This window comes from Phalacrocorax aristotelis, chromosome W (genome assembly GCF_949628215.1).
Source record: "Phalacrocorax aristotelis chromosome W, bGulAri2.1, whole genome shotgun sequence".
NCBI classification, from domain to species: Eukaryota; Metazoa; Chordata; class Aves; order Suliformes; family Phalacrocoracidae; genus Phalacrocorax; species Phalacrocorax aristotelis.
Genome location: NC_134310.1, coordinates 25,613,327 through 25,640,931, shown reverse-complemented (window position 1 = coordinate 25,640,931; position 27,605 = coordinate 25,613,327). Strand labels below are relative to the sequence as shown.

Here is a 27,605-nt window from a genome sequence, read left to right as displayed (position 1 = left end):
CCTTCCCTCGAACTGGCAAAATGGAAGAGAAAATCACTTGGGAACCAATGTTTTTCACTTGCTCCCCCAGGGCTCGAAAATCTTCCTTGATTTTACCCAGGTTGCGGCTCTCAGTGTCGTTCATGCCTACATGAAAAAGTAATAGCAGATAGTAGTCTGTTTTCCTGATGAGTTGTGGCACCCTCTAAGCAACATCTCGGACCTTGGCTCCTGGGAGGCAGCATACCTCTCATGACTCCCTGTCAGGTCGGCAGATGGGTGCCTCAGTACCCTTCAACAGAGAGTCACCCACCACGAGCACTCGTCGTTTCTTTTTACGATGTCCACTGTGTGTTGCTGGTACAGTTTCCCCTTGTGGGGGACTTTGCAGACTTTGCTCATGGGTATTCTCAGTCATTAAGGCTTCATATCTGTTTCTAATTGGGATGGTGGAAGGTGCAGGCTGATGTGGAATCCTGCTCTTGTGAGTCACCAGGGTCCACGGTGCCTCATTCTCGGTGGTGTCTGCCACAGGAACATGATTCTGAAGCCACCTGTCTATCTCTGCCTCAGCTCGTCTAATACCGCGCAGCCTCTTAACCGTTTCCTGCAGTTCAGCCACCTGACGTAACAGGTCATCAACCTGTGCACACCTCGTGCAGGTACTTACCTTCTCATCAGGAGGGGTGTTTGGGCATTTGCCGCAACCCACTGCCTGTACTGATGTGTCCTTTCTTACCAGACCCGTCTGGGTGGATGAGTCTGACATCTCGGGGGCTTTCGCTGAACAAACAGTGGTTTTAGCTCTGAGGCGAGTGCTCACCGTTTTGCCCAAGGCCGAAGCACTTGGCTGAGCTGTAGACCTACAAGCGGGTTGTGGCATCCCTCCTGCTCGCCCTGCCACGCCACGCCCTTCTGATGCGCCACGCCCTTCTGACGCGCCACGCCCTGTTTGCCGCACTCCTGGTTGCTCACGCTCCCTAGGGGCAGTTTAAATCTCCCACCGTTGCTTCTGGCAATGCCCCACGCCGCGTCAGCTGGATGTCAGCCTCGCTCGTGAGAGCTGCCGGCTCCTGACGGGTCCCTCTGCTCACCCCCGGGCAATACAAGGTTGTACAGTTTTTCCCCTACTGTGTCCTAATAATTCACTGTATCATCTGTGACTGTCTTTTGTGGCCTGAGCCAACTTAAACAATTTTCCTGTCCTTTAGGATTGCTGTTTAAAAATATTGAATAGGATAGTCCCAAAACAGGTCTTTGAGCTTCTCTGTCAGTAATATTCAGTCTGATGCTTAGGAAAGAAAATTTTTTGTAATGCAAACTACTTTTAGTATATCCATGCAGCATTTCATTACATTTTACCTCTATGTTTTATTTTCTTCTTCAAAATTTCTAATAAAGCTTTGCGTAATATTGAGGTCAAGGTTATCCAATCTTTTTTTCCCTTCTTTATGAACACTGCATACTTGCTGTCCTTCAGTGATGTTGTACTAGTCCAACCTGTTCGACTTATTAAAAATCACCAGACTTCTGATTAAATGTGCCAGTTCCTTTGGAATTCTGAGGTGATAAAGTGTGTGGTGTGTGGGGTTTTTTTTCCTCCATTCCCAAATTCTAATTTTAATGCATTAATATTGTCCTGGATCCTAGAATTAGCCTTTGTGCTGGTGCACAGAAGTCTGAGAATTGCTTGTGCTTACCTAAGAAAACTATATCTGTTGTATCTAAATACATAATGTATATTTGCATTTAAATATACAGATATATAAGCAGAGCATTCTAAATTTGAAGCTCACTGCATGCTAGTGTTGAGACAGGGCTTTAAAAGGGAAACATTATTTACTGATGAGTGTTTAAGCAAGGAGTATATCTTCAGTGTAATTTTAAAAACTTTTGAGAATGTTGTCTGTAGTCAGGTATTGCTTCCAGAGACTTTTTACCATGATGTTGCAGTGAATTTACTGTTAATCTTGTTTCTCAACAGTTTACCAGTAGTATTTGCAGTAGTAGATATTTTTAGTAGTATCTACTTTGGGATATCTTTTTACATAAATGTACAATGGTGATCAAATTTGGGACTTAGTTAAATATATGTAATTTTGCTGAAACTTTTGCAAAATGCAGCCTGCTGTAGGATGCATGTATTTCAGTTCTCTTGCCTTTGTATTTTAGTTATGATTTTTTAAAAAAATATTTCTGCATTAGCAAAACTGCAAGGGAGGTGAAAAATAAAGAACATCTCTGAAATATTTTTAGCTTTCTAAGGAATGACTGCTGTTGAACAGTGAGTTTCTAAGTATGCCTGCTACATATTTCTTCTACAGTTTTACAGATTGTATAGTTAAATAAATCAGATTTAGGAGTAATATTGATCTTATCCTGGCAAAGTGTTCATGTAGAGATATTTTTTTAGTACAAGTTGAGCTATATTTTAAAAGCAAGTTAAGTTGGTTGCATAAAATAATTCCTGCAACAATAATTTTGTTGAGACCATTATACCAGGTATACTTAAAGTTGAAGAATACTCTCATAGCTTTGTGTTTAGGTGATGTGTAACTATTTTTGTGGTTATGGGTTTTTACAGTTGAGAAATGAAATGTTTCTGTATGAGTATAACAAATCTTTGTGATAGAATGGCAGAGGAAATATACGTTCTGTCACTGAGAGTTTTATTTTTCCTTTAGTATAGGTGGACTAATTCTCTGTCTGTATTTCTTTTCTGAATTAAACCCTAGTTTTTCAGTTCCATTATAGCAATTAAAATGCTTAGCATGGGCGTTTACGCCAGTGATTTAAAGAGCAGCTAGGCTGAGTATTTGATGTGTACTGTTATATTAAACTTGAATTAACCCTCCCAGTCATAATGGAAGAAGTAACAACTGCTTCAGGCCAATATTTCTCATCAATTGCCCCAAGAAAATTACTAGTTTAGACGCAGCCTGTATCTCCCAGCCAGGGGAAGTTGAAAATGTTTCCCTAGTAGCCTCTGTCTAGCTCTACACACAAAAACTTAGATACATGTATCTCCAATCTCTTAGGGTTAGCTGGAGAGAGTAGAACATGAAACAAGGTCATAAAGCTTTGAACCTTTCTATCAACAAAGGCAGTCTTTAAGTTTATAGAATTAGCTTATTAGAAGTGTAGTACAGTGAGTTCTGGCTAAAGTCAGTGAAGCGTGGGTGGGCATATGTATAGTTTAGCATATGAATGGAGGTTTGCTTCTACTGCTTTCAACTGCGAAATTTGACTGCATGCACGTGTTGCGAAGAAAAACTGTCTAGCTATTTTCCCTGTCATCAAAGCAAAACACCATCTGGAGTTTAATGCAGTGTTTGAATGTTGAAGCCTTATCAAAATAAAGGGTTTTGGAGTTGATTGAATGTGCTGCTTTATTTTTAGACCAGTGTTTAAAAAGAGCCCTGCTACAAAACTGTAAGAAGCTGAGCAGGTATCTAGAGTTGTGGGATGCATCAGAAAGTTGGTGGGGAATAGTTTCTTCTTAACGTGAAGAATTGGTATCTTATTAGGCAGCTCATCTTCCTTGGTCTCCAGAGTTCTTGAACTGTTTACATTTTCAGAGGCTGCACCTAATCTGAGCTGGTAATGGGGATGATCTAATACCAGAAGCGGCCAAGAGCTACAGTTCTGCTGTTGATGTTTTAAGTTCATCATTAGGACTTTAAAGAGCAACACCTGCAGTCTCCAAAGAGAAAGGATTACTATTCCTCCCTTCTAGAGAAGATTGTCCATTCTGTTTGTCATATTTTGAGAATCCCTGATACTAAAGATGTAATAATAAATCTCCTGCTGTTGCATGCTATCCAAGTCTGCAGTGAATCTGGGAGGGAGAAGATTTGCAGTGGGTAACATGAACATTCAAAGCTTTGGGAAACAGAAGTTAATGTTGTAAGACAGGGTTAGTAAAATGCAGGGATAAAAGTCTGCAGAACCTGGTTTGATATTTCTGATGTTTTGCTGTTATCATGGGATCCCAGTTTCTGCCCATGTACTGGTGCATGGGAAAATGTGGTATCTTCTCAATATGAAAAAATAATTACCTTGATGTTAAAATAGAGGTGCTGCTAGACAAGACTCCTGCCTGGTTGCAGAAAATGCAGGGAATTGAGAAAGTCCTGCAGTAGAATAGGATAGTAAATAATTATGGGAAAATGTTTCCTATATGTCCAGTGTACCCTTGAGCATAATCTAGGTGGTGTGCAAGCCACAAGGTGCCACAGAAGTAACTTCTAGTGAAGGCAATTATTCACTTGAAGTGTGAGACTTGCCCCTTTGTAATCCAGTTCTTGGGTTCAGAAGTCCAAGCACGAAATGACCATTCAAATCTGAGGGTGCTTCAACAAACAAATTTTGTTTTGTCACAGTTTTATATCTTAGGATGCAGGTAGGGTAAGAAGGCTAGGAGGTCCTTTCCAGTTATGTCCTAGATTGACAGCAGTGATATTACCATGAACTGGGTTTTTATTAGGCTATTCTTTCAGCATTGTTACAGGGGTGTTTTTCCTTTGGGAAGTTGGGAGGAGGAGGTTTCCCTCCAGTTGCTACCAGATGGCAAGTACTGCTTGCAGTGCTGGGCTAGGTTGACACCTCTGCTCTATTTCAAGATGACTGTTATATTCTTAGGTTATTCATAGGTTTATCAGATTGTTACTTTCAAATGCACCCAAAAATGAGCAAATGTCTTGAGGAAAAAATAAATACTGTTTTCAGGCTTTCTGTTTTTACTTTAAGTATAGTTCTTACTACTTAATCAGAGTTAAGGTTTTTGTCTGTGTCCTTACAATGTACTCATTTGAGAATCCTCAGGAAAGACTGATCTGTTCACTAAACTCCTTTTTGACTTGGGGAGTGTAATGACCTATTTTGTGTTGTATTAGGGCTGTTGGTGGGTCACGTGTAGAACTCTTCTTTTTACAACTCTTTCTGTATTTAAACCAAACTGTTTCTGCATTTCATTTAACAAAGAGATAGTCTTGTTGCTTCTGTCCTAATGCAAAAAATTCCACTGGGGACGGTACATTGCTTGAATGTCGAGACTGCTTTGAACTTATCTTGGCCAAGCAGTTGAGTTTGGGATCTAGAGGTTATTTATCTTGCAACCAAGGATTTACTGAAAGGAAGGTCAAATTGCCTTCTAATAGAAATATCAAAATGGATTAAGAAGATGACTAGAAAGAGAATATGGAAGGAAATACAAGATTAATTTAAAGGCTGTTTTTACCATGTGGAAGACCACAGGTGTTCCTGTGATGAGGCTTTTTATATGAAATTGTTTGATACATTGCCTGTATTAGAAACTCAGCATCTTGTGTGGACTGATCCCACTTCTTTTACTTCCTGTGCACTTCTGTATATGATGATAACACATATCCATAATGAATGCAATGAAGTGCTTTTAAATCTGTGGGATGAAGGAAAACAACTGTGTTCAAGCAGATGCAGAAAAGCAGGCAAGATCCAGTTTGTTTACTGCTTTACCAAACCCAAACCCCAATCAATAAATTAATTTAAAGTAACATTCAGATTTCTGCACAAAACATACTTGTATCCTTCCACAAAAAATTATTTTAAACGTGTAGATCTCTGAAATTTAGCAATGTAAATAGGTTCTGAGATTGTTTTTTCATAAAATACAATATATTGTGATAATTTGTTATGCTTTTCTGTTACAGATTAACTAAACTCCAGATACTGGAACTTAGAGAAAACCAGTTAAAAATATTGCCAAAGTAAGTATGTATGAAATCTATTTAAAATATTTTGGAGGGTTTTTTCTGTAGTCATACTAATAATGTAGTGCATATTGAAAAGTAGATCACAGCTTAAAATGTGTAGCTAAGTAACTGGACTAAGTTCTCACAAGGAACTTTCCCTTCATACTGCTGAAATTATATTTCTCTTCAGACTCACTGGTCTTTTTATTCAGTGATTTCTGATTTTTTTCTGTTCCTCTCCAGCTCTGGATTTCTGATCCACCTGTCAAGCTTTTAAGTCAGCATGTGAACACTTCAGGATGATTGTTCTGAGGTGTCATGCTTTTTGCACACAGCATTGTATTGGTGCCCAGATGCCTGTCTGGGTACCATTCTGATGGCTGAGTGCCTGAAACTTAGACATTATCTCTAAATCAAATATGGAATTTGAGGTGCTTGCTCAGAATGACTGAGGGAATGTGATTCACGTGATGTGAACAATTTTTTTTCTGTTTAATATACTTCACTGCTGAAGAAAATAAAAACTACTTACTGTGTTGCACAGTCTGTTATGCAGTATGTATTCTATAATGCAACAGGCTTGTTTAATGTAATGGAAGCATATTAGTCAGCCACATTTTCCATAATTATAAAATAGTTATGGAAGCTGTAATACTATTTGTTTTAATAGTAAATACAATTATACTTATCTCTTAAAATCTAGCACCTTTCTAAGCCCTGCCTTGCAACTCTGACTCACTTCATCAAGCAAACCCAGGCTGACATTGTTGCAGTTCCTGCTGTTTCTATGACCTAGAGCAATGCTCTGAATTTTCTGACTTGGACCCTGGAGGTCTAACTGGGTTAACAGAGGTATAAAAGGTCAATAAAGAGAGAAACAGAGATCCCAATAATGGGATGTGAATAACTAGCTGTAGAGTCATGAATATTTTGTGGTGTGCAATGAAAGGGGTCCTCCTCTGGCAACAGACACTGGTAAAGAGAGGTACTGGGTTCAGATGTTTTGATGGAGAAGAGGAGGTGCTAACAATTGAACATTCATTCTGTCTAGCTCATATGCTAGCAGACTCGCATGCAGTAGGCTGAAGTGTGAGTTGCCAGCCCTTTTAAGTACAACAGCGAGCTTTTCTAGTGACTCTAGCTAACTATGCGCTTAAGATATGAACGAGGGGTATGTTCCACTGGCATTACCTTTTTTGTGTGCCTAGATACTGTACTGTGGTGTCTGCTGTATAAAAATGCCAAAACTCGCATATGGGATGAAATGTATAAGATAAGAAAGTGTGAATTTAAATCTTCCAAGTGTGAAACATTCTACTCATGCAATATAAATACTCTCATTCTTCTTTGCTCTTTGTGCTATTGCTAATTTTCAGTAGAAAAATTAGAGGACATGTAATGTGGGGTAGTAGCTCTGTAAATGAACTTACTCCGAACTGAGGAACAGTAGCTATAATTAAAACTTATAGCTAATACATATTTTGTTTATAAAATTCCTCTGACCTTAATTGCCATAATTAACACTAGTAGCATGAATTACATGCAATATTTCAAAGAGAGTAGTTTTCAGAGGTCTCTTGTAGTGGTAAGAGACACGTAAACAAAGGCTGTAATATATTTAAGCCAAACACTTCTGCTGAAGTTCCTGGGAATTTTTTTCTTCACTTCAATGTTGTCAGGGTGTTGTGGTTCAGCCCCAGTCGGCAACTAAACACCACGCAGCCGCTCGCTCACTCCACCCGCCCCTGTGGGATGGGGGAGAGAATCAGAAGAGCAAAAGCAAAAAAACCCTTGTGGGTTGAGAAAAGAACAGTTTAATAATTAGAATAAAATAATAATTATAATATTTATTATGATAATAATAAAAATAATGTTAATATAATAAAAACGAAAAGGGGAAAAGGGAAAAAAACAGAAAGACAAATGATACAAACGCTTACCACCCGCCAACCAATGCTGCCGGTCCCCGAGCTGCAATTGCTGCCTGCTTCCCCAGCCAGCTCCTCCCAGTAAACATACTGGGCATGATGTTACATGATATGGAATCTCCCTTTGGCCAGTTTGTATCTGCTCTCTTAGCTGTGCCCCCTCCCCTCCCGGCTTCTTGTGCACCCAGCAGAGCATGGGAGGCTAGAAAAGGCCTTGACTAGTAAAAGCACTACCCAGAAACATCCAAAACGTCAGTGTGTTATCAACATTATTTTCATACTAAGTCCAAAGCACAGCACTATGCCAGCTACAGTGAAGAAAATTATCTCTATCCCAGCTAAAATCATCACAGTATCCACCCCTTAATCCATATCATTTACATCATGCTCAGGTCCAATAATATCCAATACAATTTTGATAGCCCCTACCCGCCTTCTCATCCTATAATAGAATATACAGATTTCATTTATCATTCCCCTAGTCTATGGACCACTGCTGTAAAATGTCTGTGAACTGTCCATTGAGTTCATTTAGTCCGTGACATTCAGTTCCATCTATTGTACAAGACTTTAAGAGAGATGGTGTGTGGTGTTGGATTGTTGCATGCTGAAGTCAGTCCTTGTTCCATCACTGCTGCACTTTGCTTGGTTCAATGGAAGTTTTCTTTTTTTAATAATTTGGGAGATTCCCACCATGATACCATTAATATGGCATATAGCAACCATAGTAGTGATGACATACAACATTATATAGCAATTAACAGCATACCATTCAGTTCATTGGCTGTTTTCACCCAAAATCAAATCCCCTTGGGGTACACACCAGACTCCTCCATCCTCCCACATCACCCACCAAGTGCACCAAGGTCCTTGAGCAACAGCAGACCCATGAACGGGTTTGCCTTTGCCTGAGGCAGGAAGAACCCACACTGCTTTCCCCAGCATATTTTTAATATGCACTACAGTGACTCTATCCCCTTCCACAGTATGTAAGGGTTCTGACTGGGTAGGGCCAGCTCTATTGGTAGAGCCCCTAGTGTTGCCTAACCAGGTGGCTTTTGCTAAATGTGTATCCCAGTGCTTGAATGTCCCACCCCCCATTGCTCTCAGTGTAGTTTTTAATAGTCCATTGTATCTTTTCATTTTCCCAGAGGCTGATGCGTGATAGGGGATGTGATACACCCACTCAATGCCGTGCTCTTTGGCCCGGGTGTCTATGGGATTGTTTAAGAAATGAGTCCCGTTGTCTGACTCAATTCTCTCTGGGGTGCCATGTCGCCACAGGACTTGTTTTTCCAGGCCCAGGATAGTGTTCTGGGCGGTGGAATGGGGCACAGGATATGTTTCTAGCCATCTCGTGATTTCTTCCTACTATTGTAAGCACATGGCGCTTGCCTTGGCGGGTTTGTGGGAGTGTGGTATAATCAATCTGCCAGGCCTGCCCATATTGATATTTCAGCCATGGTCCCCCATACCACATAGGTTTTACACGCTTCGCTTGCTTGATTGCAGCGCATGTTTCACATTCATAGATAACCTGTGCAATAGCGTCCGTGGTCAAGTCCACCCCTCGACCACAAGCCCATCAGTATGTTGCATCTCTCCCTTGATGGCCTGAGGTGTCATGGGCCCACCGAGCTAGAAATAGTTCACCCTTATGTTGCCAGTCCAGATCCACCTCAGCCACTTCAATCTTGGCAGCCTGATCCACCTGCTAGTTGTTTCAGTGTTCTTCAGTGGCCCGACTCTTGGGGACGTGAGCATCCACATGACGTACTTTCACAACCAGGTTCTCTACGCGGGCAGCAATATCTTGTAGCAATGCAGCAGCCCAGATGGGTTTGCCTCTGCCCTGACAGTTGTTCTGCTTCCATTGTTTTATCGCCCCCACAGGGCATTTGCCACCATCCAGGAGTCAGATAGAGCACTGGCCACTTTTCCCATTCAGCAATATCTAAGGCCAGCTGGATGGCCTTTACCCCTGCAAACTGGCTTGATTCACCTTCTCCTTCAGCAGTTTCTGCAACTTGTCGTATAGGACTCCATACAGCAGCCTTCCATCTCTGGTGCTTTCCCACAAGACGACAGGAGCCATCGGTGAACAGGGCATATTGCTTTTCATCTTCTGGCAGTTTGTTATAGAGTGGGGCTTCTTCAGTACGTGTCATTTCCTCCTCTGGTGATATTCCAAAATCTTTGCTGTCTGGCCAGTCCATGATCACTTCCAAGATTCCTGGGTGCCTGGGGTTTCCTACTCGAGCCCGCTGGATGATCAGTGCAACCCATTTACTCCATGTAGCATCACTTGCATGGTGTGTAGAGGGGATGTTTCCTTTGAACATCCATCCCAGCACTGGCAGTCAGGGTGCCAGGAGCAGCTGTGCCTCAGTACCAACCACTTCTGAGGCAGCTCGAACCCCTTCATATACTGCCAATATCTCTTTTTCAGTTGGAGTATAGCGGGCATCGGACCCTATGTATCCCCGACTCCAAAACCCTAGGGGTCGACCTCAGCTCTTCCCTGGTGCTTTCTGCCAGAGGCTCCAGGTAGGACCATTCTCCCCCGCTGCAGTGTAGAGCACATTTTTTACATCTTATCCTGCCCGGACTGGCCCAAGGCCTACTGCATGAACTATCTCCTGTTTAATCTGTTCAAAGACCTGTTGTTGCTCAGGGCCCCAATTGAAATCATTCTTCTTCCAGGTCACTTGAAAGAGAGGGCTTATGATCACACTGTAATCTGGAATATGCATTCTCTAAGAACCCAAAACGCCCAAGAAAGCTTGTGTTGCCTTTTTGCTAGTTGGTGGAGACATGGCTGTTATTTTGTTGATCACATCCATTGGGATCTGATGACGTCCATCTTGCCATTTGATTCCTAAGAACTGTATTTCTTCTGTGGGTCCCTCTAACTTTGTTTTATGGCAAAACCGGCTTTCAGAAGGATTTGGACTATTTTCTTCCCTTTCTCAAAAACATTTTCTGCTGTGTTGCCCCACATGGTGATGTCATCAATGTATGGAAGGTGTTCCAGAGCTCCACTTGGTTCCAATGCATTATGGATCAGTCCATGGCAAATGGTAGGCGTGTGTTACCACCCCTGGGGCAGTCGATTCCAGGTGTCCTGGACACCCCTCCAAGTGAAAGCAAACTCTGGCCTGCGCTCTGCTGCCAGAGGGATTGAGAAGAATGCATTAACATTATCAGTTGTGGCATACTACTTGGCTGCCTTGGACTCCAGTTCGTATTGAAGTTCTAGCATGTCTGGCACAGCAGCACTCAGTTGCGGCGTGATTTCGTTCAGGCCACGATATTCTGCTGTTAACCTCCACTCTCCATAGAACTTCCGCACTGCCCATATGGGACTGTTAAAGGGTGAGTGAGTCTTACTGATGACTCCTTGGATCCTCAGTTGGTGAATGAGCTCATGGATGGGGATCAGGGAGTCTCGGTTAGTGCGATATTGCCGCTGGTGCACTGTTGTGGTGGCGATTGGCACTTGTTGTTCTTTGACCTTCAGCAACCCCACAACAGAAAGGTCCTTCGAGAGGCCAGGCAAGGTAGACAGCTGTTTAATTTCCTCCGTCTCCAAGGCAGCTACACCAAAAGCCCACCTGTACCCTTTTGGGTCCTTGAAATACCCTCTCCTGAGGTAGTCTATGCCAAGGATGCACGGAGCCTCTGGGCCAGTCACAATGGGGTGCTTTTGCCACTCATTCCTGGTTAGGCTTACTTTGGCCTCCAATACAGTTAGCTCTTGGGATCCCCCTGTCACTCCAGCAATACTGATGGGTTCTGCCCCTATATAGTTTGATGGCATTAAGGTGCACTGTGCGCCGGTGTCCACTAAAGCTTTATACTCCTGTGGGTCAGATGTGCCAGGCCATTGGATCCACACAGTCCAGTAAGCCCAGTTATCCCTTTCCTCCACCTGGCTGGAGGCAGGGCCCCCTCTAGTCTTGATCATGGCATTCACAACTCACTTCCTGTAAATGTTTGTCAGGAGTCTCTCTATTAGGCTTAGAAAAAAAATCAGCACTTCTACTCCTCTGTCTGGGGACTGGCTCACTGGAAATTGGAGCAGCAGCTTTCCTGGAAGAGCCTCCCTGAGTGACTGTTCTTCCCTGCAGCTCACATACTCGTGCCTCTAGGGTCGAGGTAGGCTTGCCATCCCACCTCATCATGTCCTCTCCGTGGTCACGCAGGTATAACCATAGTTTGGCCTGTGGTGTGTATCCCCTCCTTTGAGCCAAAGGATGCTTATTCCAAACAGCTGAGACACTGCTCTGTCGAGGTGGGGAGTAGGACAGATCTTCTTTGAGTTGCTGGACCTCTTGGGATATTTCCTCCACAGCAGAGACAAGCGAGGAAGAGATATTTGTTTCGTAATCCCGGAGTCTATCAATCACCTCTGCCACTGTTGGTGTCTTGTCATCTTTCCAGGACATCACTGCCAATGAGTTTGCATGCGAGGATGGTGCGCTCCGTACAAACTTCTGCCACATGGGTCGTGTGCACTCGGCTTCATCTGGATCTTTGGATGACTGTTGATCGTCCAGGTCACCATAAATCACCTCAAGCACAGTTAATTCCCTTAGATACTGGATGCCTTTCTCCATAGTTGTCCATTTTCCTGGGCGATATGTAACATCTTCTTTAAAGGGATACCTTTCCTTCACTCCAGACAGGAGTCGCCTCCAGAGGCTGAGGGCTTGTGGTTTTTTCCCAATTGCTTTGTCAACGCCCCCTTCCCCAGAAAGGGATCCCAGTTGTTTGGCTTCTTTTCCCTCTAGTTCCAGGCTACTGGCCCCATTATCCCAGCATCGGAGCAGCCAGGTGGCAGTGTGCTCACCTGAACGACGGCTGAAATGTTTTCACATATCTCACAGCTCACTCAAGGACAGGGATCGGGTGGTCTCTATTTAATTTATGACTTCCTCCTCCTCTCCTCATGACGACCCTGCTTTTTCATCATCCCCTTCTAAACGAGTTGACGTCCACTTCCAATATTTCATCTTGTGTATGGGGGCAACTGATACTGGCACAGGTTGATTCTCTGAGTCAGCTCCAGTACTTGTCGTGGGGTTTTGAGTGGCCACAGTGCCTGTCACTTTGCCTTTCAATCCAGATGCCTTCTCTTCCCCTTGGGAGCCCTGAATACTGCTGAGCAGGGCTCAGTATGCATGGGCCAGGCGCCAGCACATTGCAGTTATCTGTGTCTCTCTGGAGCTCCCAGCAAAACAACATACTTTCTCCAAATATTCTACTAGCTTTTCAGGATTCTGCACTTGTTCGGGGGTGAAACTCCAAAACACTGGGGGTGCCCACTGCCCTAGGTATTTGCCCATGCTATCCCACATGTCCTGCCACTCGTGACTATCAAGCCTTGGGGCAGATTTCTGGGTAATATTCTTAAGCTGCTTGGTCAAAACCAAAACAACATGCCCAAGAACTAACAATAAGATTACCTTAACCACCCAAGGATGTTCAAGATACAAAAAGGTGGTTGTAATAGAGGCAGAGACATCATAGAACAAAGTTGCAAAGGTACTCTTCTGTATTTCCTCCATATAAAGTCTCTCAGAGGAGGAGGTATAATTGCTAATTGCCTCAACAAGGTGGTATCCAAAGTACAGTAATGGTTCCAGCAAAAACCCCAAATACCAGATAAAGCTGAAAACAAGTGTTTGTATAACAAATCTTGTAGGCAAAACATTACTAATCACAGCAGAACACAGCAGAACAAACAAAGCAACACCAATCTTGAACACCAACTGCAAAAAGGACCACATGGTGCTGTGACCAGCAGCTGTTATAATCTCCAACCCTTGAGCCCCACTTTGGGCGCCAAAAAGACTCGTGATTTAGCCGGCAGCTCAGCCCCACACAGTCGCTCGCTCACTCCCCCACTGGTGGGATGGGGTAGAGAATCAGAAGGGTAGCACTCGTGGGTTGAGATAAGAACAGTTTTATGATTAAAATTAAAATGAACAACAACAAAAATGCAATGTGAAGGAGAACAACGAGAGGCGCAAAACCTGGGGTGGGGGGGGAAGGGAGAGGAATGAACCACTGAAACAAACTGCATGTAACGCAGCCACTCACCACCTGCCAACCCGATGCCACGCCGCTCCCAAGCCACTTAATATACTGGTCAGCCGCCCGCCCCCGCCGTGGCCTTGCCCCTCCCAGCCTCCCGCCCACACGGCAGAGCCAGGGAAGCTAGAAAGGTAGCTGCCCCTCCCCCCAGGGAGGAGAATTAACCCTTTCTCAGCCAAAACCAGCACAGATGTCTTCACTGCGACGATGGCATTGTTGATTCAACAGTTTGTCATTGATTATCTGTAGTGCTTGTTGTGCCTCTGGTGTCCAACTTCGTGGTGCGTTTATATCAGTGTCTCCTTTTAACAGGTCAAACAGGGGAGTAAGAGTGGCATTGTCAATGCTGCATTGGGTTCAAATCCAATTAATATTACCTAATAGTTTCTGTACATCATTTAAGGTCCAAATACTGGCGGTTATTCCCACGTTTTGAGGCTGGATGGTTTGTTCAAAAATTTTCCATCCTAAATACCTCCACGGAGGTTCTGTCTGTATCTTTTCAGGGGCTATCTGAAGTCCTGCATCCTGCAGTGCTTGCTTTAAGGCCTGAAGGGGCCTCTTCGAGCACAGTACAAGTTGGCCCCGCTAACAATAGATCGTCCATGTAATGGTACATGGAAATATTTGGATAACATTGTCTAATTGGCTGAATTGCCTTTGCAACATATGACTGACACATTGTTGGGGAGTTTTTCATTCCCTGAGGGAGTACAGTCCAGTGATATCGATCCATTGGCTCCCCCTTATTAAGTTTTGGCACTGAAAAAGCAAATTTTGGAGCATTGTCTGGGTGCAATGGGATGGTAAAAAAGCAGTCTTTCAGATCGACAATGATTCTATTCCAATTGGATGGAATCATTGTAGGTGATGGTAGGCCTGGTTGTAACGAGCCCATATCCTCTATGACTGTGTTTATTTGCCGTAAATCATGCAATAATCTCCATTTTCCACTTTTCTTTTTGATTACAAATACTGGGGAATTCCATGGACTGTTTGTTGGTACTATGTGTCCTTGCGCAAGCTGGTCCTGGACCAGCTCCTGTAGGGCTGCGACCTTTTCCTGGGTAAGCGGCCATTGATCCACCCATACAGGGGTCTCTCTTGCCCATTTGAGGCGGAGCGGCGGTCGCACCTCAATGGCCGCTACCAAAAACGTTCAGGGGTGGAGATAGTAAATTTGCACTGTCCCATCACATCACATCCCAACAGGCTGATGGGAATCGGTGTGATATAAGGACGAACAGCACATGTCATTCCCTCTTGGGTCTTTATCGTGAGGATTGTAGAACTTTGAAATGTGCTGGACAGGCCTCTGACTCCTACTAATCCGCTAGCTGGGGATGTTGTAGGCCATGTGGAAGGCTGCGATAACTGTAACATCTGTGCCTGTATCGTGCGTTGGCTCGTCTGTGGCTGCTCGGTAGGATTCCACAGGGTTACATGTATAGTTGGACGATGTCACGTGATATCTGACGTCCAAAAAACAGCTGGTTGCCCTGTCAATCCAAACCCAGCAGAGCCGCAGCTTGTTTCACTGGCTGTCAGTACTATTGCTCGAAAAAGTATTAACTGCGCAATCCGGGCTCCTTTCGGAACTGACAGTGGTGGGGCCGGTGTCCAAACCATAGCTTGTATTTGGCCACTATAATCAACATCAATTACTCTGGGGAGGACAAACAGGCCTGTCATGGTGGTACTGAAACGACCTAGCAACAGTGCACTACACCCTCCCCCAATTGGCCCCTTCACATTCAATGGAATGTGATGTACATGTGTGTCCCAGAGAGGTGAATCTTCTACTGTGGCAACATCCAGTCCAGCACTCCCTCGGGTGCTGGTGGAGAGGGCGCCCACGGTGGTAAGGGGGGTGGTTGCATTCCAGGTGGAGTTGGAGATTGTGCAACCATCACATGTGACGCTGTTCCCATCGGGGGACCCCGCTTTGGTTCTTGTGACGAGGGAGCTTGTGTCATTGCATGACCTCGCCCCGCGCTACGCCTCCCATTTCCCTGCCGGAAACGGGGCTGTCCATCTGCGTTATATTTGGATCTGCACTGGCTCGCCCAATGGCGTCCTTTACCACACCTTGGGCAAAGCGTGGACGGCGCAGCGGGCACACTAGGGGCTCCTCCTCCTTGTCTTTGTTGAGGGCACTCAATAACTAAGTGGTCTGGGCTTCCACAGTGGTAGCACTGCTTCTTCATGTCCCTATTCATTGTTAAAGCTGCTGCAAAGGCTGATGCTAAGGACTCCGTTTGATGAGCAATAGAGCCGACACAGTTGCAAGCCTCAATCATTTGCACCATATTAGTATTGATTGGCAGCATTTGTAATATCTTTTTACAATCGGTATTTGCATTTTCTACCGCTAATTTCAACAGCAGCGCTTCTTTTGCTTCTCTGTTGTCTACCTGCTTGTCTAATGCATCCCGCAAGCGATCCACAAACTGCATATAGGGTTCGTTTGGCTGCTGTTGGACTCGAGTAAATGATAGAGATGGCTTTCCAGCTTCCGGAATTTTTAACATAGCTTGAAGAGTGAGAGTGGCAGACTGTCAGAGTATATTCTCATCCAACCACGCCTGTAGGCGCGGGTCCGCTATAGGATCCATGCCCATTAACTGTGATATGCCTGCCCCTAAAAGAGGTTCTCCTTGCCGTTGTTCTAAATTTTGAAGGGCAGCTTGTTCACAAAGTTCCCTCCATTTTTGCTCCCACAACAACTTCTGCGTTGGTATTAATATCATAGCCGCTATTGTTTGTAAATCATAGGGACACAATAATTGCCCTGTCATCACATTTTCAAGCAGAGATTGGGAAAATGGAGCTGCAAGCCCATATGTAGTTACCATTTTTCTTAATTCTTTTATTAGATCCCATTGAAAAGGGCCCCACTCATTGGGTCCTCCATCTCTGATCGATACTGGAAAGACTAGTCCTGCCACCCCTTCCTCCTTTATTGCATCTTGTTGCAGTTGTTTCCATCGGTTCCGGGGGTCAAAGGACGTTGGCAGCTGTAAAACAGCTGTCACGGGCAGTATGGACGGCGGAGCCGTCAGCTTTAACAGGGGTAACGGCAATGGCTATGTGTCTGCATCTAAATCTACTAAGTCATTTTCTGGCAGGGACTCCCTACAGGGAGTCCCATCGCCCTTGTCCTCACCTCCGGTCACCGTCTGCGCAGCTATGGTTTCCACCCTTTTCTCTGCTTGCCAGGACTTTAATGTTTCCAACACCAGCTGCCAGGTGTTCATCACCTCCTTGGCAGTCTCATCCCCCCGGGAGGCGGCCTCCCATACTGTTGTCCCCGCTTCTTCCCATGTTTTAACATCGAACACTGCTGAGACTGTTGATGGAGCCCCATGCTTTTGCAGGAATTTCAGTAATAACTTTACTTTAAAAGTATCATATTTAATGCCTCGCTTGCTTAATAACTGAATCAGTAACTTAACAATCACCACTTCTTTGGCAGAGAGATTAGCTCCCATGCTTACTGCCCCAGCCACTCACCTGTAATATTAAGATGATGTACCGGGATTAAAGCTGCGGTCCCGCCATCAGCTTGATTCGTCCGGCTGGGGTCCCTGCGGATGCTGCTCCTCAGCATTGCACTCCCACGTTGGGGGTCACCATTTGCAGGGATGAATGTCACAAACTCCTGACAGATGTTTTGCAGAAGACCTTTATTGTCAGCTTTTCACTGCTTATATATCTTTTCAACACATTCCTCACGCGATCACATGCACAATTTGTTATTCGTCAGCTAGCTCTGAGCACGCGCCTTATGCTACATTCTAATAGGCTGTTCTGTTTGCGCTACCTCATTTGGTTTTGCTTACTTAAATCCTTCTTGGCATTCCCACACTCCTGTGTCTGTTTTTTACTGCCGCGTTGCTTCAGTTCAAGGATGTGTCAAACAGTGTTAAGTTACTTGCAAATTCATCCCCCACACTTCATCATCTCTTTCCAAATGAGTTGACTTTCTCTTCCAGGATTTCTTCTTGTGTATAAGGGCAACTGATACTGGCACAGGTTGGTCCTCTGATTCAGCTGCAACACTTGTCACCGAGGTTGGAGTAGCCGCAGCATCTATTGTAGGGGTTTGAGTGGCCGCAGTGCTTCTCGCTTTCCTTGTCCTTGTCTTTTTAGATCCAGAGACCTTCTCTTCACCTTTGGGGTACTGAATAGTGTTAAACAGGGCTTGATAGGCATGGGCCAGGCCCCAGCACATTGCAGTGATTTGTGTCTCTCTGGGATTGCCAGGATCGCCACATACTTCCTCCAGATATTCTACTAATTTTTCAGGATTCTGCACTTGTTCAGGAGTGAAGTCTCAGTACACTGGGGGTGCCCACTGTCTTAGGCATTTGCCCATACTATCCCACATAACCTGCCATGCATAGCTATTCAGCCTTGGGGCAGATCTCTGGATGATATTCTTAAATTGCTTTCTAACCTTAGACAGTGGTGTACACTGGGGAGTAAAATTTATTGTGGTGTCCATAGTATGCAAGAGGTGAATCTGCCTTTCAGGATAGTACAACCATGCAGCAGTTGACCTGGCCAACAAAGGCATCTGTGGCCTGCCTTTAACTATTATGTCACAACAGAAGCCAATGTGGAAATTTGAACTTACACAGTGTAGAAAAGCCAAAGGGTTGTTGGTTGGTTTTGGGGTTTTTTTTTTAAGCTAATAAGACGTACCAGTAGGAGCAAGTTATTTGAAGGTGTAATTATGATGATTCAGGGCCCTATCTTGCCTATCACTCACACCTCTCAAATTGCTAATGGAAGTAAGTGGTATTGTTACCCTTAGTGAGGTTGACTATTTTACAGCTTTAGGATCTGAGGCATAATTTAGACTACCTGTTCTGTTAGTCTTGGATTGATTTGACAGCAAGTTCAATAATATGAATTATGAAACAGATTTTTCAGTTTATGAAAGGGATTGCATAATGCTGTGGCAGAGAGAGAAATAGATCTCAGTGATCTGGTAAATTTTTGTTGCCAGTCCTGTATTCCTCTTCCTTTAGCATTGAATTTTTCTGTTACTTTAACATTTTCAGTGTATGAAAAGCTTTGCATTTTTTCTGAAGGTATAGTTGCTCTATAACAAATAGAGAAAAGCAAAGAGATATATTAGTTTTAGGAAGCATTCCCATAAAATAGCTGAAAGTGCTATAAATTAGGCAGGCAGTGGGGAAGAGGAGGAAAATTACTGAGGCCCTGGTCTTGCAAACACATTATATGTATGTTACAGTGAAGTGGCTATGTTTACTAGATTAGAGAAATTTGGGGGGGGGGAGAAAAAGGCTTAAAATATGTAAAGTTGCTTTGTTATACTGTCAAAGTTACATAACATTAATTTTTCAGTTATTTGAGAGAGGTTTGCAAATATTTGTTCTGGTTCCAAATGGTAAGGCCAGGGCCCTTGGTGGAAAAACTGTAACTGTAACTGTTTGTGTGGGGTTGTTTTTGTAAATATTACAGTGAAGACTGAGACAAGAAAGGCAACTTTGGGTTGCCTTAAAGCCATCGAGGATGTAGCACTAGCAGGATAGGAAGGGGAGGGATCACCTAGATCTTGGGTTTATTTGGAGCGGAATTTCTGTATCTGGTGTAATTTGGCAGTGGGGAGGGGCAGGCATTATTGCTTAGATTCTGTGAATCTGGTGTTAGCTGTGTAAACAGTTTGGCCTCAGAGTTGAATGGTGTACAGGAGGAAGTGGGGGAAAAATCACTCAGACCTTGGAGTTTATTGGTTTGGAAGATTGATTTTTTTTTTCTTTTTACCAAACCATTAAAATAAAAAGAGAAGAGTTCATGTGGAACTAAAAGAAAAAAAATCCTTTTATCTCAAACTGCAGTAGAAAGCCCCAGCTGACCATTTCAATTCAGCCTCATCAAAATTCACTTAAATCAGATTGAACTTTTTAAATTTTGTTGGTTACCTCATTTTTCCTTAATTTTTAAAATTTGTATTTATTTTTAAGCTGAAAATTCAGTTCAAATAAAAATCAAGGCACTGTCTAAGAACTGTTGAAATAAAAGGACTCTAAAAATATTAAAATAAGCCTCTTTTTCCCAAATAATCATTTATCTGTATTGAAACTAATTTGTCAAATTCAATCCCACAAAGCTGTGCTCTCCCTTAATCTGCTTTTTGAGGCTGAAACTTAGATTGTCAGTGGAGTTTTGGACTGCTCTCTCTAGTAGCCCACAGTCTAGCTAGCATAGCTTGAAAACAGAAGAAATTGAAAACCTTTTTAAATTGAAGCCGTCAGTTAAAACAGATTATGGTGTTGTCCACAAAGTTTTGAAAGCCGCAGAATGATACGCTAGATCCTTTAAGTGAGTCTTCAGCTGTGCTTCAGGGAGACACATTGGGGCAAATATATTCACAGCATATGGCACTAAAATTGTTATTGGCACAGTCTCATAAAGCTTTGAGAAATTCACCTTACACAGTATTTCAGAGGGACTTAAATAATTTGTTAGACTTTGGAAAATGACTTTTAGCAGTTGGCTTATTGTTCATCCTGTTTATGAGCTTTGAGAAATGAGGGGAAAATGTTTCTCGGGTTCTTCTGGAGGTAGCCTTCTCATGTTTGTGTGGGAGTTTTGTAGGTTGGGTTTTTTTCTTTCTTCTTTGAGACAGTGGGAATGTGAGTTAAAGGCTTTCCCCTAAAGCCTGTGTGTACTGTGTGTTCAGTGCAATAAAAATGGCTTCTGCATTTGTCTTGATCATGTCTTTACTTATTTATGCTAAATTCCTAGTTTGTCCCTAGCATGATTACTATAATGTAATGAAAATCAAGTCTGTAGATGATGTTGAGTGTAATCCTTGTTGGAGATTAAGTGATTATTAATATTATTCATGAAATAAACTTACTTTCAATAAATAAGGCATCTTTACTGTATAGACAACCATGTGCAGTGGTAGATATTCTTTATGGGGTCCCCAAAGTAAACCTAAATGGAGGAAAAATTTTGCCAAAACACAGCTTGAAAGAATGGATTTTACTTTATTTCAGTCATTGATTTAATCTTTGCCCTAAATTGACTTGAAGAGTATTGATGTGTCATGAAATCCAATTTAGTAATCTGATTTGTTGTAGGACTAGAGGACTAATTAGGATTCCAGACCATATCATATGGAAGCAACTTAGTCAGCAGCCTGGAGAGGGAGAAAGGTGTTGGTGGTTACTGTGATTCAACAGTGGTCTTTTCTGTTTTATCTAATTATTAGGCAGTGGTCTTTCTTTGGGAGGAAAACGTGTAGTTAACCAGCCTGTGGCTGCTGAGAACGCTGATTATGACTGGAGGTGAAAAGTCCTCAAAGGACTGTAGGTGAAAGGCACTCAGAAGAAGAGTAACTTCAGAGTTGCTCTTTATCATAAGGATGATGACTCTAGTGGTCTTTAGTTTTTGTAAACTAATCTGTAGATGAGTTGCAGTGTACTCTTTGTGTAACACAGTCAGCATGATCATTAATGTGTGCCTACTTGAACAGCATGTGAAAATTTGACCTTATTTAGTTATCAGTCCAGTAACAGAACAGCATCACTATTTAATACTGATTAAAATAATATATTTGTATGAATACAGGAAGATTGGATGTAACCAGTGTTTTCTTAAATCTAATCCCTTATTAATTCCCTTCCCATGCAGAACCATGTCCAGACTGACTCAGCTGGAGAGACTGGACTTAGGAAGTAACGAATTCACAGAAGTGGTGAGTTTTGCCTGAGTAACAGGGCTTTGTATCTTTTATAGATCGCTTTATCCTTTAATCTGTTTTTAATCAATATGAAAATGTAAAAATCAGCTTTAAGAGTTTTGCTACTGAGCAAATATTATATACACCTTATAGTACTTGATAGAGCCTGTTATAAAAATTATGTGCATATTCTTATGAATATGCGTTCTTCCTCAATTTGAAAATAAAACAGTGTGGTATAGTGTGGCTACATTACTGGTAAAAAGTTAATGGTAATATATGTTTGAATTATAAATATAATAATTTGACTTATAATAAATTCTAAACATTTATTGGTCATCATGCATTTGACGTTGCAAGTTCTGTATAAGCTGTGCATAACCTACTTTAATTCGTGTGTACAAACTATTTAGATCCAAACAAAACTATATTAATTATAAGTTTGAATATTATTCAAAATAGTATTTACAGTTGAGGTGCTCAGATTTTTCCTTCAATGTGGATCAGCTTGTTTCTTGTTCATGATGTCAGACAAATACATCTTCCATTTACAATCACTTAACACCCCTCTGCTTCTACAAGTACTTTCCTGCGTAAGGGAATTGAAATAGAAGTATAGTGGAATATGCTGACCTGCTGTATAACAAAGTCAAGCCTCTGTGTGCTACCAGTAGGGTATTTCATTAGCCACAGATCATTCAGAGCTGAACAGTTGCCTAGCTGCATGGTTTGGCAGATAGGTAAGTGTATTTAAGGAATTGTTCTGTAGTATTACACTTCTAGCTGTTACTGTTACTGCCATATTCTCATTACACTGTAGATATTCATGTGGGAGCCTTAAACTAACATGCTCGGGCCCACATTTAGCCATAACAGCCAGGAACTAAGTATAGGCTGTAAAATTACCTGTTTGGGTACATTTTTGGCAGATTGCTTCATCTCTACCAGTGTTTTATCTAGAAGAGTCAACTACTGGTAACTTATTTCATTAAGATCTTTTGGTAAAAGCACAGAAAGGTTTGAAACTGCTTTTTGGGTAAAGATATGTCTGAAAAGTAGTCTGAAGATTTTATCTCGCAAAGTTAATTATTGGGAGATTGAAATTTATGCAAGAATGCTGTATACTTAAAATATAACAAAATTGAGTTCTGTGTTTAACAGAACTTGGTTGTAGTTGTTAAGGTGCAGTAGCCACCTGTCTTGCATTACTTTCTCAGGAGGGAAGTTTAAATAGGAAAGCATATGCAGCATGGATGTTTACCAAGACACGGTCTTTCTCTGATACATGATACTTCTAACATAAAGTTGCAATAGATGAATCACTGAAGTTGTTTTTGCCTTTTGCTATTTTTGTATGAAGTCTTTATAAACCTGTTTCCTTTACAGCCTGAAGTACTTGAACAACTGAGTGGGTTAAAGGAATTTTGGATGGATAGTAACAGACTAACACTTATTCCAGGGGTAAATCCTTTTACTGTGTTAAACATTTAGTATTTCAATTTACAGTGGTATTTGCTTTGTCATCTATCATATATGTTAAAGTTAATGTATAATTTTAATGTTACTTAAAGCCAAAAGGCTAAATGCCACTTAAATGCTTGACTAGTCTACTTAGAAATTGTCGCTGATCATGAGAGTTGGGTACACAGCTTTTCTTTCATTGAAATTTATAATCCTCTCATCTAAAAATTATGTTCCAATTTAGGAAGGGAGTAAAAATCCTGCATCAAATGCTGGAACTATCTTGTGTTAGACAGAAAGCAGGAATTTACGGGATAAATATGTTGTGTGAATTTTTACTGGTCACAGCTGTAAAACAAGCAATGACTGTTCATCATTTTTTGCCCTGTATATACAGAGTATAGCCAGATCCTGAGAAAATGTTCTGTTGACTAAAACCAGGTTTTCCTGGCATCTCTTAGATCATCCTGGACCTCATATAATTCTATTATTGCAGTACTTCTGAACCTGTGTTTATGATCAAGTAAACTAGTATTTCAACTTTGGGAAGCAGCTGGTCTGTTTTCAGACTTAAGATAATTAGAAGTCTTCTGATGTGAGGGTTTCTTGCCTTCTCTACTGTCTTTCCTCACTTCGACTAATTCTTTGAAGAAGAGTTGAGTGGATGTATTAAACCTTTCAATTCTACAGTAAAAGTAAAACCGTATTTGTGAAAGTGACTGCATCTTCCCTGTGAAGATTTTAGTAGAGTAGTGTGCACAAATCTTTAAGCTTATGCTTGGTTCATATGGAAATGTAATACAAACTTATATTTTGGCCTGTTTTTTCAGTTTAGTACAATTAGGGATTCGTTGGTGGTTTTGAGGTTAAGTAGGATGCAGTTTTACACAAAAAGCAAAAATAAGCATTAAAAGTCTTTATTGGAGCCTTAATTATGTCCTCATGTTACACTGTGTATGTCTCTGAAGTCTGTTCTAAAGCTTCAGACACTTGATTCATGATAACTGATAAAACAGTTGAATTTACAGAAGACTGACTTTAGAGACACTGCGGTGTCTGTGTGTGTGGGAAAACATGACCTGTGCATATCTGTACAAAATATTTCATTATAAAGTTTGGATATTTTGCATAAAATTGTATTTCAACACTATAAATAAGTTTTATTTTTTCCTGTGGCATTACACTTGAGAGACAGTTTGTTGTCAAATCTGCTAGCTTTTTTTGTTTAGAACTTGCACTTCCTAGAATGTATTATTTTTCTTGCTTTTAGTTCATAGGAGCTTTGAAACAACTGACCTACTTGGATGTTTCTAAAAACAACATTGAAGTAGTTGAAGAAGGTATTTCAGGTTGTGAAAGCCTACAAGACCTACTGTTATCCAGTAATGCACTTCAGCAACTGCCAGACTCTATTGGTCTGTATTTTTAGTTAATTCATGTTCTTAAAAGATTATAGTTTAGACACAGAACACTTGAAAATAGAAAAATGCCATTTTAGATTTAAGTTTCAATTGATTTAAAGTTCCTGTTTTGGATAAAGCTGTAATATGTAGCTGAATAATAACACTTATATTTGTTTTGTAGCATTTTTGACTTTATACCACCACACCCCACCCACCCCCCTCATGGCTGGCCAATGGTAAGCTGGCAAACAAATTCTGTAAGCTTGTCTGCTTATTTCCTTAGTAGATAAAAAGCACAATAGGCATGCCAAAGGAATACAGAATATGTGGTTGCTTGCCCATAGGCTTTTTTCCCCCTTAATTTAAACTTAAAACTAAATTTAATGAACTCAAATGTCCTTTTTGGCTTACTTGTTCATTTTACTACAGGTTTCCTGAAGAAGGTAACAACACTTAAAATTGATGAAAACCAATTAATTTATTTGCCAGACTCCATAGGAGGGTAGGTATTTCACCTGAATAAAAGGTTGCATTGCCTTTCTGCACACTTTTCTGTAACAGTGGCTTCTCTTTTTAATGTTTTTACACCTACTTGATTTAATTTTTTCTATATATTAACGTCTCAAAACAGAAAGCAAGTGCTTTCATATCTTACTTCTCGTTCACAGCATATACGTTCTTTACGTATCATTAAATATCAAAAGACCTGTATATTTCAGTTATTAATACAGCCACCAAGTTATAAAAGAAAAACTGTATGTGAAAGAAAACAAGATGTTTAAAAAGGTAGTCAGCTATCTGAAAGTGTCTTTTTTGGCAGTAACATAGCTGTGGTAAATATTGCAAATGATTGAACCAATGACAAAAGGCTTGTAAAAAGTGAATCTGAACACAGACACGCATTTATCTATTTTATAGTATCAGGAGAATTTTCACCTGTGTCCTCGTTTCAGCTGAGAACTGAACTTCCTAGTAGCTGGCACAGTATGAGAATAATGTTGATAATACACTAGGGCTAGGGTTAAACCATGACAGTCTTCTTGGCACCCAATGTGGGGCACAAAGGGTTTGAGATAATAAGAGATAAACCAGAGCTTATTAAGGAATTTATAACTCTTAGCAGTTGCTGGTCACAATATTGATTCATCTGTTCTCAATGTTAGTTTACCCAATCTGCACCATGCTCTTGTTTTTGCTGTACATGTTCAAGATTGGTGTTGATTTTTGTGGTCTGCTGTGCTCTGCAGTGATTAGTGATGTTTTGCCTGGGAGAGTTGTTTTAAAAACATTGGCCTTGAGTTTTATTTGGTATTTGAAGTTTATATTGAAGCCGTTACTGTACATCAGGTACCACCTCATGGAGACAATTAGCAATTATACCTCCTCCTCTGAGATGTTTTTTATGGAGGAAATACAGACTGGTACCTTAGCTACCATCTTCTATAATGCCTCCTCTTTCATTACAATAACTTTTCAGTATCTTGAACATCCTTGGGTAGTTAAGATATGTCTGTTGGTATTTCTTGGGAATATTGTTTTGGTTTTGTCTAAGGTTAGAAAGCAATTTAAGAATATCATCCAGAGATCTGCCCCAAGGCTGAATAGCTATGCATGGCAGGGTATGTGGGATAGTATGGGCAAATGCCTAAGACAGTGGGCACCCCCAGTGTACTGAGACTTCACTCCTGAACAAGTGCAGTATCCTGAAAAATTAGTAGAATATCTGGAGGAAGTATGTGGTGATCCTGGCAATCCCAGAGAGACACAAATCACTGCAATGTGCTGGGGCCTGGCCTATGCCTATCGAGCCCTGTTCAACAGTATTCAGTACCCTCAAGGAGAAGAGAAGGTCTCTGGATCTGACGACAAAGTGACAGGCACTGTGGCCACTCCAACCCCAGTGACAGGCACTGCAGCTAAACCAGAGAACTAACCTGTACCGGTATCAATCGCTGCTATGCACAAGAAAATCAGTTTGTTTAGTAAGGGATGAAGATGAACCAGGACCATCATGACAACAGGAGGAGGAAGAGGCATAACCCATAGATGAGATGGTAGTTACGCTATCCCTATCCCTGAGTGAGTTGTGAGGTATGTGAAAAGATTTCATCCATTGTCCAGGTGAGCACATTGTTACCTGGCTGCTCCGATGCTGGGATAATGGGGCCACTAGCCTGGAACTAGAGGGAAAAGAAGCCAAACAACTGGGATCCCTTTCTGGGGAAGGGGGCATTGATAAAGCAATTTGGAAAAAAACACAAGCCCTCAGCCTCTGGAGGCAACTCCTGTCCGGTGTGAAGGAAAGGTATCCCTTCAAGGAAGATATTGTATATCACCTAGGAAAATGGGCTACCATGGAGAAAGGTAGCCAGTACCTGAGGGAACTAGCCGTGCTTGAGGTGATTTATGGTGACCTGGACGATTGCGATCCGCTGTTTGGTTGCACAATTTGGCAGAAGTTGAGCCCCCTTGCTTTCTAACCAACCTCAGATAATCCTGGGTGGCTAGGGTCGGCTGGGCTTAACTTCTGAGTGATGTTCAATTGGATGCGTTATCATGACCAGGTTTGTTGTATTCTCGGGAACAGAATTAAGACTCAGAACGGAGTCAAGTGCCAAGTCACTTTATTTGGCCGCCAACAAGTACGCAAGAGGAAAGGAGAGAAAGAGGAAAAAAAAAAAGAAAAATGAGAGAGAGCGAGCTACCACCACAGATCTGCGGCGTCCCATCAGTCTGATGTATCTTCAGTCCAGTGGGGGAACGTTCCAACTGGTCTCTGCTGGTTCCGCCTTTTATAGCATTGTCCCATTGCATAGTCAATGAGCTGTTTTGCATAGCCACACCTCCCACTCGGCAGTGGGGCGCATGCGCAGTATCATCACTAGAGGGTGCTTGACGGTTCAAGGGGGTTCCAGGGGGTCCAAGCCCCACTCCCATATGTTGTAAGATGACCCTGGGGCCAGGCGCATGTGCAGAGGACTGGGCCTATGTGCTCCAAGACAACAAAATATATATATATATATATATGTTCCTGTTGGGTAGAACCTCCTCAGTTGCCATCGTGGTGAAGCCTTGGTAGTCAAGCCATTCTGCCAACAATGTTGAGACAGGTTTCTAGTCCCTTACACCTGAGCAGAGTTATCCAAACATACAGATGAAGTCAAATGCACATGACCCATGAGGCATAAGGTGGTATGGAGCACACCAGTGTCATACGCAAACTCATTGGCAGTAATGGCCTGGAAAGAGGATCCAAAGGTGGATGAATCAGCTGGCCAAC

General features: G+C 42.1%; 1 protein-coding gene across 13 annotated transcripts in view; it reads left to right on the top strand.

The window, feature by feature from the left end:
* Nucleotides 1-27,605, top strand: part of LOC142049445 (erbin-like) — a 159,059-nt gene that overhangs the window by 81,690 nt on the left and 49,764 nt on the right. For all 13 annotated transcript variants that reach the window (XM_075077170.1, XM_075077174.1, XM_075077173.1 and 10 more), the window contains 5 exons: nt 5,670-5,726; nt 21,413-21,476; nt 22,848-22,922; nt 24,193-24,337; nt 24,755-24,827. In XM_075077170.1, the coding sequence (XP_074933271.1) occupies nt 5,670-5,726; nt 21,413-21,476; nt 22,848-22,922; nt 24,193-24,337; nt 24,755-24,827 (414 nt within the window). The remainder of the gene's footprint in view (nt 1-5,669; nt 5,727-21,412; nt 21,477-22,847; nt 22,923-24,192; nt 24,338-24,754; nt 24,828-27,605) is intronic.